Here is a 21,362-nt window from a genome sequence, read left to right as displayed (position 1 = left end):
CACCATAAATGATCCAATAAACGCCCATCGTATCTGATAGAAAAACCCCACTCCTTTTGAAGCGGAAGTTTGCCTTAGTTTGGTTTTAATTAGCTCACACTTCACACTGAGGTGACAGTGTGTTACCTAACCTTTCCATTCGTTAACAACAGCCAGAAATTTATCATATACGTCATGCATTTATTAGTTCATTTTATGGCCAGTCTGCAAATTAAGTTATACACGTAACGCGACACGCTAACTCATGATACTTATAATTTTAAACGATATTCATTATTTCATGCTTACTGCATTTGCATAAAAAGTTAAATGGTAAAAAGATAACACTAAAAAAACCCAACTAAAGCAAAGTTTGTTACTGGTACTGGTAGTACAATACGTACTTTATTTAAATTACTTTACATCAGTCTTATCAGGATTCTTGGCAATTGTCCATTGCATGCAAATGCAACTCCCTCCAGCCTCCAAGCTGATTTGAAAAAAACTCACGCCATAATAAATATTAAAAATAGGTACGCAGTGCGTACTAGTGGATATATAGATCACAGTATAGAGAACATACGATAGGGGCACTTCATTGAATTTTTTCGTGCCACGCATATCTTATTACGCATGTGATTACCATATTGGCAGCCTGTAAATTGCATTGTGTGACCAATAGGACTGACGATATGGCAAACGGCAGTCAGTAAACTAATTAAATATACAGCAGCCAGTTGCACAGCGAAGTGGCCCTACTGTATGTTTGTATACTGTGGTATAGATTATACTTATTATACTTGTGCGTACTAGTGGATATATAGATTATACGCAGTGCGTACTGGTAAAAATATAGATTGTACTTATACGAATAGTTTTGCCCGACAAAACTACTAACTTTATAGATTATATTTAGTACACTGAGCGACAACTTTATGCATTGCGAAAATAATGGACTATTACGAACGAAAATTGGTGCGGTATAAAAGAAACGTTGACATACAATTTGATACCCTCCACAACCACCCAATCTTCAAGAATGAACCAATAGTAATGAAATTGATGTTATTTTGAGAGTTGAGATACTTAATGAATGTTTCGAATACTTGGTTGTCGTTTCAATGCAGTCCTAACTCAACTCAAACACACTTTATATTACATATGCAAGATTTTATTTTATTTAGAGAAAATTGTTTTGATTACCAAGTGTACGCTGCTTGAAATTCTGTGCAAAACCATCCCAAAATAGGTAGCAGAAGTCTATTTTAGAATGCATCGATTTTTTACAGAACTTCTATCCTAAATTAGAGAGCGAGGACACTCTTTAACTTAGTTAGAATAATGCAAATACTTATTTTATGTGCGTGTTTTTGCGTTGGTGTGTTTAGATGGGATTTTGCTCGAGATATTTGCACTTTTGGCATAATCAAAATCTTGATCAAAATTGATCATCTGCAAACACCGATCAAAGAAAAATCATGTCTTTCTATAAATGTTTTCTTTAAAATATAATGCTTGGTTAAACTTATCGTTCTATTTGATTGTAAGTGCTCGCCGAGGTCGTAAAAGCTCTATCTTCGACGTTTAGCGATCAATGAGAAATATGCTTTAAAACGTACTTTGCTGTTGCCGCATACCACCCAAATCACTCATGTGACTTTTCTGTTAGCTGCAGCACACGGGGCGACTCATTCTTGTGACTTTGACAGAGAAAGTCAAATGATCATTTTCCGGAAAGGTTTTCCTTTTTCGTCGAAAGGTTTTGTATGATGTACTTATACAACTAATTTAAAAACAGTCCATTACCAAAAAGAAAACATGGAATATTGTAAACAAGATGTCCTAAGTTGTCATCAAAGTCAATGACGTAAAACTACATGTAATACAATTTGAAACGTGGTATTGCAATACCAACATGCAAGTATAAAAAGTCCATTTAAGGAAACTCGCCACAGAAATAAGTATTATATTTATTAATGTTTTTATTTTTTTTATGAATTACCTCAAAATTTATATTCAGACTGCATAAAACAATAGTTAACTATTGCCAATTGGCGAGTATTCTCGTCTAACCGGATGCAACAGGACACTACACATTTCCCTTTCTGTCAAAAATCATATATGGTTCATGCGTTGATTCTGCACATTCACGGTTTCTATAAAAACTATTTCAGTGGCCAAAAGCAGAAAATCAGTTTCACGGGTTGCGAATATGTTCACTTCATTGTTAATTCAAAATCCTGTCAACTTCAGATTAATAAATTTTAGAAATTTTGAATTTGTGGATTGTAAAGTTGGAGAGAGAATGAAGATCCTCTCCACATCCCACAAGTTTTTATTCGTAACATTATTTTAGGCCGTTGCATAAAAACGCATCAGGCAAATAAATCACCTTGTTCCATACTAAAAAAGTGTTTCGAAAATAAATCGATTATTCTTGGAATGCAAACTGCGTCATAGCCTCGATGTTGGATGATTTCAACAAAAGATTTACAATGCAAATATTATGCAACATGACGAACATTCCATTGTTCTCTCTCTTCCAGAGGAATGGTTGCATACCACCTATTTAAGCAGATACTGTAGCATTCACATGCATATCGTTTGATATTCATATGATATTTTATCACCCATATCGTTTGATATTCATATGATATCATACAGTGAGCAGATAATTACAAATCACTAGAGAGTTCAAGAAGCCACGAGACTTTGGTAGAAAGAAATTAGTAGAAATACAACAATAGTCAGGTATACTTTGATTTATTACATGTCTAAAGTATGAAAAGAAAAGCGATTTTTAGTTTGCGATCAGAATAATTGAACATTGATGGAGGGTAAATATTCAAAAAATTGAATGTGATGAAAAACATTAAAAATGTTCATGCTTTCCCAAAAGTTTTAAAAGATTTAGACAAAATTGAAAACTTTCGTTACAACATACAAACTGTGCATTTAGGGCTTCAAATGTGTTTTAGGCGGAATTTAACAGTGAATCCTGCTTCTAAGACAAAGAATCACTTTGCTGATTACAGGCAAGCGCATTGCCAACGCAGTATACGTCATATCATAAAATAAATACGTAAAAAAGAATAAAAACATATAAATACAAACACAAGCATAAAAATACATAAAAAAGAAGCTGTTGTCTTCGGACTCAAACTCAACAATTGGCGCCTCAAGTGGTCATACACTTGTGACATATACTGTGCTGTTTACTTTAAAACAGCGGTAGCAGAATTCCTTTATCGGCTTATCTAGCCTTACTTCGTAAACATACAACATCATGTGATTGGCTTGGTTTGAATTTCCAAAATCATTCCGGGGCATTTGGGATCAAGTTGATGGTAATAGTCTGTTATGCAATTGCATACAAACGCATTTCATTATTCTGTTGCAGTCATGAAGATACTCTTTATTTTACTGGTCTTCCTTGAATTAGTGGAAGTAAAATCTTATAAACTGCCAGAGAAAAGATTGAATTTAATGTCAGAAAAAGAGGTAACTCTCCTTATTTTATTCAAAAACCTATAAGGATTCCTACAGTAAAGCTGATAGAAAACAGAGACCTGAGGGTAGTGTTCGATGTTGAGTGAAGCTCGAAATACTGAGCTTATAATAGCTAAAGAATAGTGAGATATTGAAGAATGGTGCGTGATGGTGGGCAAAGTTCAAAGAACAGTATATAAGTCATAAGAATGCAATCAAAGTTTGCCTGTGAAGCCGTAGAGCTTTTTTGTTCATAAATTTTTCAAACTGACCAGTAAGATTATAAATCTTGCTCGGGCATTGTTGTTTTTAATAAGCCTGTGCAAACACAGCAAACGTGTTTTATTCAATGTGTTATTTGAGATACTATATAACTCGTCAATTTTTTCTAGATTGCTAAATGTTTTTGCAATGGTCGGCATACATGCTGTCCTTCTTTGTTTGGTCATAATTACTACTGTTGTATTTTTGAAAATGGAAGATGTTGCGGGGACGGGACATGCTGTCCCTATGATGTTAGATGCGGTGAACCATATCAATGTCTGGGGCCGCATAATATGACCAACAAATAAATTGAAACGATTTGCATGCGCATGTCGAGTGGATTTTTTTACATAAACTCCTGGCCGCGCTGACTTTATTGAAGATTTTTTCGTTTTTCCTTCGGTAAATTTTGTTAAAAGTTCGTGTGGATGTTTTATAATAAGAAAAATTATAACATACGCAAAATAGAAGAAAATCTACCATTAGGTTTATATGTAGCTGAAATTCTTAAATACCTCAAAAAATTATTACATAGAATTGTTTTAATGTTAAACATAATGCTTCTTGAATGAATAAAAATCGTCACGCAAAAAATCAGAAAAACTCACCAAACCGAAAAAAAAATACGAACAATTCATAAAAAACTAGAAGGTGAAAGTGTAAAAGAAAATGAGACCTGGTTGCCATAGCAACGCAAACAGTTATCTTATTTTAGCATCTTCAGTCTTTACTGGCATTCTTCAATATTCCCTCATAGTTCATACTTCCAAAGTTTGAGTGTATTTGATCCAAATGATTTTGTAATTTAAGGCTACCCGAAACACCCGAATCTCGGGTGAACTGTAGGGAGCCTCCTTAAGTATAAAAGCTCATTTTAGATAATATAGCGTGTTAAAGTAGCAAAGTCTTTTCATTTCTTTTTTTAAGAAATTTATCTGATTATAGTACAAACAATATATCAAATATCAAATAATGATTTTCGTAAAGTTATTTTTGACTCCTTGAGGCTGTTTACGTGATTCCGGCTAACCGAGATTCAGTGAGGCATAAAAGATTTTGAGGCATTAAAAAGAGTCAAAACTTCAAGCGAAATGCTAGGCGTAGCTATTTATACAGTCAGAATATTGTGAAAATGCTGAAGAAAATTAATCTGATGATAAGTGTTTTATCTCTTGCATTTGCCAAAATCATTTATCGCTTGGTCGAATCCCGGCTACCCGGGCTCATGTAATCAATCCCTTATAGTGGTTAAACAATCCAAAAAATTTAAAAATAAAAAGCAGGCTTCACCACATTTTCCACATAGGCAAAATAAAAAATGCTTATCGATATGAAACAACTAGATTCTTCATATCTTCACGATGTTGCTTTAATTGTTTATCTTCTGTTATTGTTGGACAAAAAAATGCTTATCTATATGAAAGAACTAGATTCTTCAAATCTTCACGATGCTGCTTTAATTGTTTATCTTCTGTTATTGTTGGACTAAAAAATGCTTATCGATATGAAACAACTAGATTCTTCATATCTTCACGATGCTGCTTTGATTGTTTAACTTCTGTTATTGTTCGACTTATAAACATCAGAATCGTTCTGATCAAGTTTTCATTGTGATCAAGTTTTCCGATACAAAGGAAAAGTGATCTTTTCCCGTTACGACATATTTTCTCAAATATGCGCTTATTAAAAATTTAACCATGAAATCGAGGCTAAGTTTATTTCTCGGTGTTTTTGAGCTGTTACAAACTTAGTTAAAACAAACAGAAGCTGCTAAGTTTTGTGGTACATTGTACGTTGTAAATAAATGAGATAAATATTCCAAATAAAGGTAAGTTTACACACACGCCATATTATCTGATTCTAGGTGTATATGGAAACTTTACTTGTTTAAGAAAAATTGCTGTATCCTTTGTGTTTTCGCGATTTCAAAGCCAAAAAGAAAACAATTATGTGGAAGAAAAACAGCAGAGCAAAATCAAAGCTTGTCATCGTAGCAACAGAGGCAATGTTTATTTTTATTACTGCCTGAAAAAATAAAGAATAAAATAAAATGAACTGTGGCGGAGCAAGCGGTCAGCATGACTAAAAATTTTCACAAAAATAACTTCATTATTACTATTAAATGTAGATATGATCTTCGCACTTTGTTGGACAATTTAAGCAATTATCTCATGAACCTGAAAAATTCAGGTGACTCAACGGGATTCGAACCCATGACCTCTGCGGTGCCGGTGCAGTGCTCTGACCAACTGAGCGATGAAGTCACACAGTGGTGAGCAGGTCAATTTTGTTGGGCTCATGTTTTCTCGTGAGAGGAATGTCATATGAAAGAATTAATTTAATTTCAAACACCGCACTGCATGAAACATTCTTTCAGAGCACTACACCGGCACCGCAGAGATGGTGGGTTCGAATCTCGTTGAGTCACCTGAATTTTTCAGGTTCATGAGACAATTTCTTAAATTGTCCAACAAAGTCTGAAGATCATATCTACATTTAATTTCAAACACCGCACTGCATGAAACATTCTTTCAGTATTATTATTGTCATTGTAGATTCTGATATGTTTCTTTAAGGATTAATCTATTTAGATACTATTGTATTGCGTTTTGCGTCTTATTCTAGTATTCTACTACGTTTTATTTTGCGGTTATGCCTAGTTCTCATTCGCCGCAAAACGTCGGCGATAGAGCTTTTACTACATCGGCGAGCTCTTACGATTAATGAGAACGCTTGAAAATTGTGTTGACGATTTTTTGTGACCGTCGCCGTACATCATATTTGCCATCGCAAGAAATAAAGCTGTTTGTTTTTTGCGATCATCGTCAATCATTGCCGATCATTGCCGAGTGGTACTTGCGAAAGAAATCTTTCAGAACAAGAATCTGTTGAGTTGGGCGACTTCGGCGACAACTTATATCATAAACGATTGAAATTATCAACTTTAGATTAAAAGGAGCCATTTTTTCTTTGGTATGAATATCAAAGCGCGCTGACTAACATCGCTGATTTATGAGAACGTTACGTGCATTGGCCATTACCGAACATCGGCGATAAACGTCGGCGATACTAGCGACGCTTTGGGATGAATGAGAATTAGATATTACGTTTTATCAAACAATTCCCAGACGGAGCAGGCACAATTACGATCCTGCATTTCGTCTTGAAGCTGTGGTCACGGGTTCAAAAAATAGGAATGAAATCAATTGCGAGCGCTACCACTACCATACGGCAGCTTCGGAGCACGCAATTTTACATCGTGATTCGCGCATGCGGAAACCTTAGCGTTGAACAATCGCGTGCAAGTCGTGGAATATACGTTGTACAAGTCCAAACGAAAATTGTAGATTTAGGCAAACGCGGTAAAAATGAGTAAAACAGATCTGTTCCTGACACTGAAACACTAGCTGAGGCAATAGAATGGATATAATTTCAGACAACAACTTACTCCAATGTTCTCCCACTATTGAGCCCAATATAATGTCAAGTCGACAAATGAAATCCTATACGAAGCGTTATAAATAGATCAGAGAGCTTTGCTATGATACAGTATGTTTCAAAATGCTCTCACATGATCAGATGATCTTGGCGAAGAGGAATCTACGACATAACTGAAAATAGAAAATAAATTAATTCATAATTCAAAATAAGGAGCCAGCAAAGGAGGAGAAGGCAAAAGTAATTTTATTGCGTGAATTTCACCGCCCCACATATAAAGTATAATCTCTTACTATTCTTCCTCCCCCCTTACCTCTCCAACAATGAACAGGATCCACTTTCCCTAACATTACTTGTTTTAAAATGGAATTTAATTATAGATGTTAAGTACAACCATAGGTTTGTAAATGCGTGCATGAAGACAAAGATTTATGGACAGATAGATGAGTAAAAAAATTGACTGAGAGAAAGATGGATTAATAGAGATTGGGTTGATAGAATTAGGGATCAATGGAGAAATGACATAATGGAAATAAATAGACATGAATAAAACGATAAATTGGATGATTTGAAAAAAGTGAAACTTTTTCCTTGATGTTTCCTCTTGAAATTTCAACATTGTTTGGGACCATAAAATATTTTCTGCTACTAATGGTCTGATACATTTCCACCCCTGGCAATAGGAGAGAAGTGGAAAATAAGTAACACCCAACAGACAAACGATATCCATGTCAAACAAAGACAAAATTTAAAAGCAGAAGAGAAGAGTGGATAAGAGATAAGGAGAAGAATGAATAACATGTAAGGACAAGAAGGGATAAGAGATAAGGACGAGAATGGATAAAAGATAAGGAATTACGGACAAGTATGAATAACATATAAGGACAAGAAGGGATAAGAGATAAGGATGAGAATGGATAAAAGATTAGGATGAGAATGGATAAAGATAAAGGTCGAATGCGTGGAAGAAGGATAAAGTCAGGACGGAATCGATAAAGTCAGGATAGAATCGATCCGTCGGATAAAGGATAAAGATAAAATTAAGGACAAGATCGTCTTTCTCGGACAAAGAATAAAGTCGGATCAGGCGATCCGTCGTCGGGACAAAGAATCGATCCTCCTCAAGGATCGAAGATCGAGGTCGAATCGATCAAAATCCGTCGGGACTCAGGAAATCGATCTTTCTCGGTAAGAATAAAATCGAGCCGATCGTCCGATCAAGAAAAATCGTCCGTCCGTCCATCGTCCGTCCGGACCGTCGATCTCGTTCCATATCAAAATCAGGAAGTCCGGCAGAATCAAAATCCGAGATCCGGATCCGTCCGGTCGAGATAAAAATCCGGACTCAAAAACTCCGGGATCGCTCAAAATCGAACAAAAGATCAAATCTCACGGTCAGGAATCCGAGAATAAAATCAAACAAAAATCGATCCGTCGACAAAAGATCCGTCCGACTCCGTCGATCAAATCCGGAAATCCGGGGTCAAATCGATCTTCTCGAGATCAGGATAAAGATCGAGATCCGAATCGTCCGTCATCAGGATCAAGTCGTCTTCTCAGGACAAAGGAGAGATCCGTCGAGATCGATCGTCAAAATCCGAAAAATCGATCCAGTCGTCAAAATCGTCAAAATCGAACAAATCGAGACCATCAAAAGATCCGGACCGAGATCACGTCGGATCGTCGTCTCTCTCGGTCACGTAATAAAGATCAAAGATCGGTCAAGAGATCCGTCGAATCCGAATCCGCGTCCGGAATCAAAGATCCGTCGTTCCAGCGTCGAGGATCAAGATCAAAATCCGGATCCGGCGAATCAGGACAAGAATCCGATCGAGATCGAAAATCGATCCGTCCGAAAAATGAATCATCGTCCGTCGATCAAATCCGAACAAAATCGATCTCGTTCCATCCGCGTCCGAACCGAGAATCGATCCGAATCCGAGAATAAAATCCGGTCAAAGAATCCGGGATCCGAGAATCAAAATCCAGCTCAGAATATCCGGGATCATCAGAAAGATCGGTCTAAGAATCCGAAATCCGGGATCAGGAATCAAAATCGATCCGAGACCGATCGAATCCGGAAATCGTCCGTCAGAAAAATCGATCCGTCCGTCGAAAATCGATCCGTCCGGATCCGATAATCACGGATCATAAAATAATAAAGACAAGACAAAGGATCCGAACTCGAGAGATCAAAATCCGAACAAGAATAAATCGAACTCCGAGAATCCGGTCCGAACAAGAGATCCGCGTCGAGATCGAGATCCGGAATCCGAGATCTCGAGATCAAAGATCCGAATCCGAGATCCGGATCCGAGATCCGCGTCCGGTCAAAAACATCGGATCCGGCGTCAAAATCCGATCCGAATCCGAGAATCCGCGAGATCCGAGAATCAAAATCCGGACAAGAATCGATCAGAATCAAAGGAAAAGATCCGGTCAGGATCCGGAATCCGGATCCGAGATCAAAATCGAACAAGGATCCGGTCAAGATCCGGATCCGGAATCCGGCCCTGGCGAATCAAAATCCGGTCAAGAGAATCAAAGATCGTCAAATCCGAACATCCGGGTAAAGATCAGGCAAAATCGTCGAGCATCGTCCGTCGTCCGAAATCATCCGTCAGAATCCAGAGAATCATCGTTGATCTTCTCGGTCAAAAGAATCCGTCCGAGATCCGCATCCGGATTTCCGATCCGAGATCCGGTCGAGTCGGCATCAGAGAGATCAAAATCAGATCCGAGGATAAGAGATAAGGACAAGAAGGGATAAGAGATAAGGACAAGAAGGGATAAGAGATAAGGACAAGAAGGGATAAGAGATAAGGACAAGAAGGGATAAGAGATAAGGACAAGAAGGGATAAGAGATAAGGACAAGAAGGGAAAAGAAATAAGGACAAGAAGGAATAAGAGATAAGGACAAGAGGGGATAAGAGATAGGACAAGAAGGGATAAGAGATAAGGACAAGAAGGGAAAAGAGATAGGACATATTATGCTAGCTCATAACCTAATAATTCAATATAAAGAGTGCTAAAATTTATGATTTTAATTAATTTTCAAACTTAAGTTGAGAATGATGAATAGGAGATGTTATACGTATATTATGAATTAACAAAAAAACTAAATATGTTCTTACCTTATGGAGCAGTATGGAAGACCACAAACGGAAAAGATAAACGAATCAGCCCAAATGTTGATTTCCATTTTGTTATCTAACCTTGACCAAATTGAATTCATTTCATTTTCACTAAAATAATGCATGCAGATTGCAATATAGCAATGATAATTGCAATGTCTCCAAATACATATCCAAAGGCAAAATAAATTACAACAGCCCATTAATTGGTAAGATTTGTGGGAAATTCATAACCAATGCCACTGTTATAAAAGCATTTTGAATTTATTAGCTGCTTAATTTATTTGCGTTTACAAGGATCTGCCACCAATGTGTATTTATGAAAGAAAGTCTTACTTTCTTACTAAAAGAAAGGTCAGACGTAAAGAGCAAATTCATTTCAGCTAAATTCCTGGAAAAAAATCTAAGAACTTTACTAAAAACTGAACTGTCTTCCAAAAATACCCCATAATAATACACAAATTTCACAACTCATGCAAAAAAATTACAGAACTTCACACAATGGTAAGAAAATCCGGGAGTATTGTTAGATGTTTGTACATAGATCATAGATGTAGGTCCTCTTGATTAGCGGAGTCCTGAGGACGGTTGGTGTTGACTGAATTTTCGACAATCTTAGCGATAGTCATCAAGTGACTTGACTTTGTTAACTGTGAAGGTAACTACCGCTAAGGTTGTCAACACATCAGTCAACACATACAACAGTCCTTCACAGGACGATCTGTCATCTACGTCTATGTTTCGGACTCATTTTGTCCAATATTCTAACAATGCGATACATTGAAAGTAACTTTTACCATTCTCAAGAACAAGAGCATTCACATCGTCTTTACTTCACGATGTAAGTACATGGCCAGAATTTCGACGAGCCAAAGTATAAAGAATATAGAGCTTGGTATAGAGTGCTAACATTCATGATTTCAGTACAAGCCAGGCAGGCATGAGGCAATGTCGTAATCATCGTTCATCGGAATTGGATTCCTTCGTCGAAACGATGTACACAGTATTTCAGCACTTGTGGAATGTGGAAAATTTCATCCATGTAAAGATCGGGATGTTTACCTACAATATACACCACCAGAGCAATTGAAAGAGAAATTAAAGATGTGATGCTACAGGGCCGTGAATGCCAAGCAAATTCGTGTTGAGGAAAGCCGTGTTATGACGACATGTCGGCATAACGTTGACTAACGGACACGAGGTGACGGTGGTGTTTTCATCAAAAATTGGTGTCATTCAGTGGGGTAAGGTAAATAGATGTGTAACATTTATATATGCCGTAATGATCCAATAAACGCCCCTATTACATAAACTCCTCATATCTAATAAAGCCCCCTGTCTCAAGTTACTTCTCTTTAAAATGCAATTGCTCAAAAACTAGAAAGAGAGCATGACAAAAGGGGGATGCACCACAAAATAGAAATAGTTTGATAGTTAAATGCCATTGATTCTACTTTTTGTCATGTTTTTCATGATAACTAACAGTTACAAAATTATCCATGGAGAAATATGTACAACATGAACTAGGCCCGGTGGTAGCTATCTCAATAATTGAGGGAGGGCTAATCATATTATGTTCCTTTGAAATAAATTGTTTTATTTGTTTCTTATGATTATAAAATGCATATATATGAATATCAACCTCACCAATTATTGAGCTTCCTTAATCACTCACTAACTAAAATGTTGCCCCATTTAGTATATATAATAAACACACCATGTATGTATTCATTGCCGTATGGTACAGTGGAATATTTAAATGCACATAATTAAATAAAATGTATGTATTTTGCTAATGAAAAAAAGAATTTACGGAGATAATAAGTGCTTTGTAAGTATTTTCCCTCTGTAGGTAATGAATACAACGATACAAATTATTATTTCTAAACTCCTAAGGCTATGTTTCTCCTGGAACCTCTTGACGAGGTAATTCAACAGCTGGTTCCTCGGCTTCATTGGTTGCACCAACTTCTTTGTGCCAAACTGTTTCCTTGAAGACAAACCACGAGTTGAATCCCCACAGAAAACAACTCAAGAAACCAAACAACTGAAAGATAACAAAACCCAGCAATTACAAGTAGCAATGTGTCATATGTAGTTAAGATCACATATTATCAAAAAACTAGTCTTAGATTAATAACTTTTGAAAACAGAATTGGTTTCACTCAAATACAAAATAGTGTTGAAGTTCTGAAACATGTGACAAATGTCGCTTAAACACTGATCTTAGATAGAATGTTGATATCTCTTCTTTTAAAAGAGAATTGGATTTCAAAAGAATTCAGTTGGGTACAACTGAATGTAAATAATCACTCCTCCAATTAATGTTCTACCTATGGCCCTTATTGATGTTCAACAAAAATGTTAGTGTAATCCAGGAAGTAATTTCTGATTTTCGTGTTTGAGAATGATCTGAGTATTTGATAGTTCAGCCCTGAATGACAATATGGTGAAATTATTGCAAGCTGAGAGCAATATCTTGTTGATCTGTTCTAGGATAATCATGGTATAAATTGGGTCTGTTTTGATTGGATGATTTGAATATGTTGTCTGGAGTTTTATTTGTTTTTAACCAAGAATATAAATGCTAATAATCCCTTTAATCAGATTGAAAAAGAATTCAAGGTTGAAAAACTCATGTTAGCCATTCAAAAGAACATAAGATCTAAGTTAAAAAGTTTTGTTTGGAACCTAGGTCATACGTAATATAAATCCTAACACGGTTTTTACATGCACATGAAAAACATGTGACTTGGATGAGATTTGATCTCGCACCTTCAGGATACTAGTCCGCCGCTCTACCTGTTGAGCTACCAAGCCCACAGGGATTGCAGATGAGTCAAATCTCTTAAAACTATCCCTGTGATTTATATTATGTATGATCTCTCTGATGATGGCTTTGGAATAATCTAGGTAACATCAGAATTGTTTGTCATGCAGTAGGTTGAATTACCTATAAGAATTGCCATCAGTATATTTATTGAACTTTGAATTCTTTTTCAATCTGATTAAAAGGATTATTAACATTTATATTCTTGGTTAAAAACAAATAAAAGTTCAGACAACATATTCTAATAATTCAATCAAAACAGACCCAATTTATACCATGATTATGCCATTTACTTTATATATTTCATGAGAGTTCATTTTACATCATTCATTTCACAATACACTGGCATTTACATTTGTACACATAACTCTGTTTTCCACACATAGATATTAATCAAGCATTTAAATGCTGCACCCATAATGTGAGGTAAGTAAAATTTGAGCATAGTTGAACTTACATCATGGTCAATGTATTTCAATGTCTTAATAAATAAAAGATTTAGTTACTCTTACCAATGATATTATGAGTCCTGCATAGTTTGCGTTGTCAAAAACACTACAAGGAGATTTACAAAACTTTTTGGCATCTGTTTTATCTCTAAGTTTGGCTACACCAACTGCCCATGCAATTGAGCCACAGAACCAGAACAATGTCAAAAGTAAAGTTACAGCAAAGTCCTAGAGAGCAACAATTAAAATAATGGTGAGTTTCATTGGCCTTATATACGTATAAAGCAAAAAACCCTTCAAAATTTATATATAAAAACAACAAAACAAAATGAAACCAAGAGATCGGTAAAATCAATGAACAACTAAAGGAAGAAATAGCCTTCATTAGACTCAAAGTTTGCTATTCCAACTCAATCTATAATTCTAAGAATGACTTGAAGTAGCCTAGCAAGCTCGTTTGGTCTTGCCATGTAAATTTTAGAGCATCGTCATTTATTTCTTTAGAAGTCTGTTGTTTTCACAGTGAATAAACATATAAAAATTTGCAAAGGAAGGCCAAATTTGCAGCTGTCTATGCCAGTGACAATTCTCAATAAATACAACAATTAACTAACCACAGAGGCAAATGATTTAATGTCCCGTCCAGTCCCTCCAGGTCCATATTTTACTGGGTCTTCAAAGCAGACATAATAGACCAAGGCAACAATACAGTACAAAAAGCTGATGACTCCAACAAAGACAAAGAATTGCGCAGAACTTTTTATAGTGGATGGTAAAGACCCAAAGTTTGAAAATACAGAACAATTCCCGTTGCCAGATATTTTGCCAAATGCATAACCAAATTTGGCTGTGCATGTAGGTGAGCTTATTTTAAATCCACTATCATAACCAGCTGTTGTTGAAAATGCTAGAATAGCAATCAACTAAAACAAAAAAGTCAATAGGAGAATTTTTTAGCCACATATACATAGTTTAAGGAAAGTTATTTTTTGAGAGAACATGCAATAGCTATGCATTAAAATATGTCATGAAATTTTTCCGCATTGTGCATTGTTCAAAATGCAATGACTTGATCGACGACAATACCATTTAAATTGTGAATTTTTATGAAACAGTGCGATCTTTTAAAATAGGGAACACCCTTATGGTCAATGAACACATAAAATTGAGCTTCAGTTACCTTAATGTTGGTGTTTTTAGTCAAATGCTGTTTGATAACTTTATTTTGGGGGTATCACACCCCACCCTTAGCCTGTATGCATTGCAATGAATCATCATTGGTGAAATACAGCGAAACACAGTAATGATATTGACAGGAGTGGTGAAATTTACAAAATAACACGCATTTACATCTAAAACTGTTTTAAAGACTTAGAAAGATGAAATTTGAATGACTGATGGCTCCTATTGATTCAAGAATTTCTTGCGAAGCTCTTAACAATATTTTGATGTAATTGTTTTGGCCAATGATGAAGAAAAAGGCGATGATAAAAACTAATTATATAGAGGAAGGTCACAACCTAAATAATGACTATAATGTTGGATGTTCAAGTTTTCTTTGTTTTTTGCCTGTCAATATATTTAATGTCCTTTCATCCAAAACATCAGAGTTAAATAATCTGAGCAAATGAAGAAAGTTCCAGAGAAGCTCTGGAATATTTAAGGCTATTTTAAAAAAGCGGGTTACTACATTTAGTAAAGTCGAGATTAAAAAAAGCTTGTTAAATCCTTTTCGTAATACATTGAAAATACCATACAAAGATTAGAATATTATTCAGCAATTATAAATTATTATAAATTCCTTAGGTAGGTATATGCTGGTTTTATTCACAAGCACTAACACGGTATTCGTACCAAAAGGCAAAAAAGCGAAATGTGGGTGTGTGTAGCAATTATCTATCTCTGTTATAATGACAGTGAAACCAAAGAAAATGATACTAAATATGAGCCAATCTCCCTCGTGGTTAGCAAACGTAAAATACTCACAAACTGAATCACTTTTATGAATCCCCGAGGTTCTTTAAAACGACTGAAATTAGTTTTCAACTGCATGATTACACGATCGCCTTCCCCGACTTTAAACGAATGTTAGTTATGCATCCATCTGATTTGCTTTGTATTGTAACACCTATAGCGATATCAACTCATCATATAGACTGATGACGTCATGTATTGAGCTGATGACCTCTGAGTATTCTCCAATAAGGAAATCAACTGAACAAATTCAATAAAATTCAAAAAATATTTCAAGACTGATGTGAGCGTACTGCGCAAACAATATCTCCTTAAATAGTTAAACCACAGAATAAGAATATACAGAAGAGTCACTAGTGTCGGAGCCTTTGATGTATTTGTCCTCGCGCATGTCGTGCCGCGCATGGTGGCCGCCATTATTCCAGCCAGATGATTAGGGTTTTTGACTTTTTCCCAACTTTTAAAATGATTCGAAGTTATTTCTTAAGTCAAAATATACTTGAAATTCATTATTAAGCATTGACGTCATGTAATTTTAATGGTTCGAAACAAGTGAGAAATTCTAATCATCTGGTTGGAATAATGGCCGACATGAAGACGCGTTGTACACCTGAGTGACCCTTCTGTATAATCATTATTCTGTGGTTACACCACTTATTCCTGCAACTATATATATACCACAAGTCAAATAATTGGTCAATGTATTCCATGTTTGTCAGTGGCTTAGATAGATAACAGCTAGTACGAGGGAATTATTAAATTGTGAAATATTTACATAAGACCTTCCAAATCGGGGGGCGTGAATGCCGTTTACAAGATTCTAGATTGCAACCTGTCTAGAGACATGTCAATCCTGGCTACGCTTATGGCTTGACATAGGCTGCTTTCTGTTTACTCAACAAAGAAATATCTGTAAGAATGCTGTAGCTTGATATTGCTTGATTTTATTGTAGGAAGTCAATAAATGAACGCAGAAAGAAGAGTAAAATAGGCCAGTCAGTTTAAAACAAAGATGATATTGAGCATTTTCAATGTATAAGCTAATTTAGCCTCTTGGGAGAATGGATAGTATCATGAGTTAATTAAATTGATATTTTTTACAGCACTTCACAAACAAGAAGATCAGAACAAAACGTATTCGCATAAAAAAAACGAGGAACCAAATAGTTTTTTAATTCCAAAGGAATAGGCGCCGCTCTAATCCATTCCTCAAAAAAATCTTGCCATCTAAGGATGTTAGTGACGGGAATTGTATCATTGACATTTTACGATTTCACTAATTCTCGAGCAGAAAAGAAGGGGAATATTAGAAGGGAAAAGAAGGGGGTTATTGTTATTTTTTATTGGTAAATTTTGTGTTTTCATACTTTTGAATATTTACTACACCATTTACGTTCTACTATTAATAATTGTTTTCATCTTCCAAAACCATCGCAATTTTTGAGGTTGAGGGCGGTTTATAAGTGTTCGTAGGTTATATAGGCGAGGAACTACGGTACTTATAAAAGTATTTTAAAAAATGTGCATATAAACAAGTTCAGTAAACCCTAAGTAAAGCGTAAACATGGACACTATGCTTACACAACTGATTGATTTTTAGCAACAAGTGGTGTCTTACTTTTGTTATGTCGACCACAACCAGTCATCTCTTGCACTCTATTGGTCTTGCTCTCCATAAGCAATGAGTAAAAACAGTTATATTAAAAAGTCGTAGTTAATAATATCTATTTGCTGATTTGGTCAAATCGTGTTTGGCAAATACAGCTTCAAAGACCAATTTTAAAGAAAACTCTGCGTCAGGAACTCGGTCAGAGATACACGGAGTCATAGTGAGCGTCAGGGAAGAAGGAGGGCAAGGGGGATCAATCAATTTCTCAATAATACTTTAAAGACTGTAGTCTTTATATTATAAAATACAAGTACGATTATAATATAAAAGAAATTTTGGGGTTTTTTGATGCCAACCTCCTCAATAAGAAATCCTCAGAGGGGACATTGTTTGGAGTGAGGAGTTTGTACTCTGACTGTCACCTCATATGACGTAGATGTTTAAAGCTTTATTTCTCAAGAACTATTTGACCAAATCAAAACATGTTATAGAACGTATTAGCCGTAATATCTCTACAGAGATTTGTAAACTTTAAGCTCCTGAAGATACTGCTTCTTTGGGAAGCTCCTGACTGGGAGATTCGGTAGCAAGTGGCTCGGCTACAGCGGTCGACCCAATTTCTTTATGCCAGACTGTTTCCTTAAAGACAAACCACGTGTTTGCCCCCCACAGAAAACAGCTCAAGAAACCAAACATCTGTGAAACAGTAAATGAGAATCAGTCATTGTGACCAAAACAAATGTTACAATAATATAGAAATCAGTTTCACAAAAATCAACATTAATGAGCTACAATGGTATAACTAATTTTGAAAGTTTGTTTCATTAAAAAAATGAACAGCAGTTATCGCATTTCATGCTACAATCCGACTTTTTTTCAACCAACTTATGTATGTCGTTGATTTAAAATAGTGGTATTCTTACCAAAGATATTATGAGTCCTGCATAATTTGCTTTGTCGATTACGTTACACGACAACGGCCGACGTTTCCAAGATTCACAGATGTGTTCTACATCAGTTTTATCAGTTAGTTCGACAAAACCAGCTACCCACGCAACTGAGCCACAAAACCAGAACAATGTCAAAAGTAAAGTCGCGGCTAGGTCCTGGGAAACAATTAAGACATTAAAACAACCATTTTGAAAGTCGAGGGAAGTTTTAAGGCAATGAAATTCCTTTATCGTTCTCTTTTATCCTTTATCTTGTATAGATGTGGCTCATCCCAGCAGAGGACTGAGAAGAACTGTCGGTGCTAGTGACTGACTTTGCGACAACCTTTGTGTAAGTCATCTTCAGAGTTAAGTTTAAGTGAAGTGTACACCAGACAAAGCGAAGCTGACGTTTACTGACTATTCCTCACTTGACTCTGAAGATGACTACCGCTCAAGTTGTCAAAACGTCAGTGAACAACTGATCGCCAACACGAACAGTCCTTCTCGTTTATGACTTATGAGGTTATTCTGATTGTATGAGGTACCAAGGTGTTGACAAGGAGGACCAAAAAGCAGTGTCCACTTAGGAATGGTGATCACTTTTGAGAGGTGTTTGTAAGTAAAGGGTCAACTGCGGTTCGATCATTTTTGATTAAAGGCGCTTCTTGTAAGCAGTGGAATTATGCAACCCGTGATCTCTCTTAACGGTAGAAAATTTGTTACTTATGATTGCATGCCTGACTAAATAAACTTGCTTAATTGCACTTTCAAAGTTAAGCAAAGCGTAAACAATAACAGACTGCAAGTTACTTTTGAAGCTGAATTTGTTTATTTGCGCCAGGAACCATTTCTCGACCGCGATAACAATGCTGACATTCACACGCATACGTAACTTTCAAAAAATGCAAGCTTGTGTGGTAACTTAAAGGGAAGGACTTACTCCTAATGACAAGAGCACAATAATATTGTCACTGGTTGCTATGGGTACTGCAAGTGGTTGTTCATTACAGATACTTTGCAACCAGATGCTTTAGGCAGCATGCACATACATTGGTTTTAGTATGTAAATTTTTGATCAAAAGCATAATATATTTCTTTAGAAATATATAAGTTTTACAGCATGTGAAGAAAGAAATGTTTTCATGGCATGATCACACATTGGTTGCAACTCAGGTTTCACTGTGTACACATATGACCACGATTGCATGATTTTCATTGTAAAATACTCAGGTATAAACATGGCCCAAATCAATCTAATATGCTAACAACAATAAACTCACCACAGTAGCATATGATTTAATGTCCCGTCCGGTACCCCCAGGTCCACATTTTTTCGGATCTTCAAGGAAGGTGTAATAGAAAACAGCAACAATACAGTACAAACAGCTGACGACACCAACAAACGTAAAAAAAATTGCAGAGCCTTTTACAACAGAAGGTAAATTGTCATCATGTTTTTCAGGGCATATTGAGTGTGCATTGATTTGATCAAAAGCAAAAGAAAACTTTCCAATAATTGTGCAGTTTTTTATAGTTACTGTGAGTTCACTTTTGTAGCCAGTCGTGGTTGAAAACGCTAGTATGGCAATCACCTGAAAGAAAAAATGAGATCTATCATGGGAAAGTTTTTACTACGTCATATAATTGCACATTTATCACAGAAAGATTGGCAAAAAATGTATGTATGCTGGTTTTTTTGTAAGAACTACTCACTTTAAGGAGTCGTTCCGAATCAACACAGATACCAACACAGATATCAACATAGATACCAACACAGATACCAACAAAGATACCAACACAGATACCAACACAGATATCAACACAGATACCAACACAGATACCAACACAGATACCAACACAGATACCAACACAGATACCAACACAGATATTAACACAGATACCAACACAGATACCAACACAGATACCAACACAGATACCAACACAGATACCAACACAGATATCAACACAGATATAAACAATGGCGTAACTACTATGGGCTCAAGGTGGGTGAGCCCAACAGGCCCCTAGGCTAAGGGGAGTTAGGGAACTCCTGTCAGATTAGAAGAATATCATTATCGAGCAGATTAAAACAAGAAAAAGTTCACATCATGAACTTATGTACAAAAAATTTATATTTGAACTCTAGACAGCAAAATCATACCAAATGTGGCAAATATATGTGGTTATCGAAATGCTGCAGTTGTGCTGCTATGGCATTAGATATCAACACACATATCAGCACAGAAGTTTAGTTTTTTACACAGAAGTAAAAAATATAACTAACTTGTCAAAAAATCTGGCAAAACAAGAAATGGAGTTCACATTCCAATCAGCTGCCCCCACAGTAAAAAAAAACTTTTGCCACCAAACTTTTGCGACATAACTAACAAGACTGTTATTAATAAAGTATTGTAAATAACAAAGACGTCAAAAAATATTTTTAAGCTTGCGTAACAAAGAAAACAAGTGGTTTAGGTAATCATGCACTTAATGAAAACAAAAATAAAACTGCGCATAGAAATCCTATTTAAAATTTAGGACACAAGCGATGCAAGTGAAGAGCACGATTTTGAACCTAGTATCCATTAATTCTAATCATTCGATCTTTTAAATGTACAATACATTATGTTATTTATGTAATACACAATGCAATGAAGTCAAAGGTAAAAATTTCACCATTTCAAAAGTTCACGAATCTTGATTTCATAATGCGTGTTGCAATATCAACGACATTTGTGCCAATAAACACAAGCAAAAATGATACACAAACTCTTCTAATTAACGAACGTAAAATACTCACAAACTGAATCACTTTTATAAATCCCCGAGGTTCTTTAAAAAGACTGAAATTCGCTTTCAACTGCATGATTGGAAAGCGTTGTTGTGCAAACGTTAGATAATTGTGAACACTGATATCAATTAAGGGTTTTGACCTTTGACAGATGATGCGGCTACCCGTACCATGGTGGGGTCTGGGAAGACACCTTAAACTCTTCTAAACATAGTCAATTGCAGGCAGGTTTGTACAACTCAAATAATTTTTTAACGAGTTCACGACTAAACATTCAAGTCTGGCAAAGCAGTTATTTAGAAACATGCTACCCAGTATGCTCACACGAGCTACAGCGTTATTTATGACGTCACTACTACCTACCTTTCATAATGTGAAATGACGTCTTATTTGTGCCCACCAGTCCACCACTGACCTGGTACACTCATTCACTCGACCTATATAACGTTGATCTCCCATTGCGACCAAGAAC

At 35.9% G+C, this 21,362-nt stretch overlaps 1 protein-coding gene and 2 long non-coding RNA genes across 4 annotated transcripts; 1 reads left to right on the top strand and 2 right to left on the bottom strand.

The window, feature by feature from the left end:
* Positions 1 to 2,648: 2,648 nt before the first annotated feature.
* Positions 2,649 to 4,708, top strand: LOC124434341. Of its 2 annotated transcripts, XR_006944745.1 has the most exons (3): positions 2,649 to 2,730; positions 3,380 to 3,480; positions 3,861 to 4,708. It is a non-coding gene; the product is annotated as an uncharacterized LOC124434341 (long non-coding RNA). The 2 variants fall into 2 exon arrangements; XR_006944744.1 differs by lacking the exon at positions 2,649 to 2,730 and having other exon boundaries at positions 3,144 to 3,480.
* Positions 4,709 to 7,140: 2,432 nt separating this feature from the next.
* On the bottom strand, positions 7,141 to 11,549 carry LOC124435732. Its single transcript, XR_006945132.1, has 3 exons — positions 11,103 to 11,549; positions 10,306 to 10,416; positions 7,141 to 7,343 (listed from the first exon to the last, which is right to left on the bottom strand). It is a non-coding gene; the product is annotated as an uncharacterized LOC124435732 (long non-coding RNA).
* A 204-nt stretch (positions 11,550 to 11,753) lies between these two features.
* Positions 11,754 to 21,027, bottom strand: LOC124434308. Its single transcript, XM_046984196.1, has 7 exons — positions 20,900 to 21,027; positions 19,380 to 19,691; positions 18,091 to 18,273; positions 17,705 to 17,863; positions 14,199 to 14,507; positions 13,648 to 13,812; positions 11,754 to 12,352 (listed from the first exon to the last, which is right to left on the bottom strand). Exons 1-7 carry the CDS (start codon positions 20,963 to 20,965, stop codon positions 12,203 to 12,205), a joined length of 1,344 nt encoding a protein of 447 aa, XP_046840152.1. The 5' UTR covers positions 20,966 to 21,027; the 3' UTR covers positions 11,754 to 12,202.
* Positions 21,028 to 21,362: the final 335 nt, after the last annotated feature.

This window comes from Xenia sp. Carnegie-2017, unplaced genomic scaffold, assembly GCF_021976095.1.
Source record: "Xenia sp. Carnegie-2017 unplaced genomic scaffold, XeniaSp_v1 HiC_scaffold_14, whole genome shotgun sequence".
Classification (NCBI taxonomy): domain Eukaryota; kingdom Metazoa; phylum Cnidaria; class Anthozoa; order Malacalcyonacea; family Xeniidae; genus Xenia; species Xenia sp. Carnegie-2017.
Note: the sequence above shows the minus strand (reverse complement) of the source record. Positions and strands in the feature narration are given on the sequence as shown.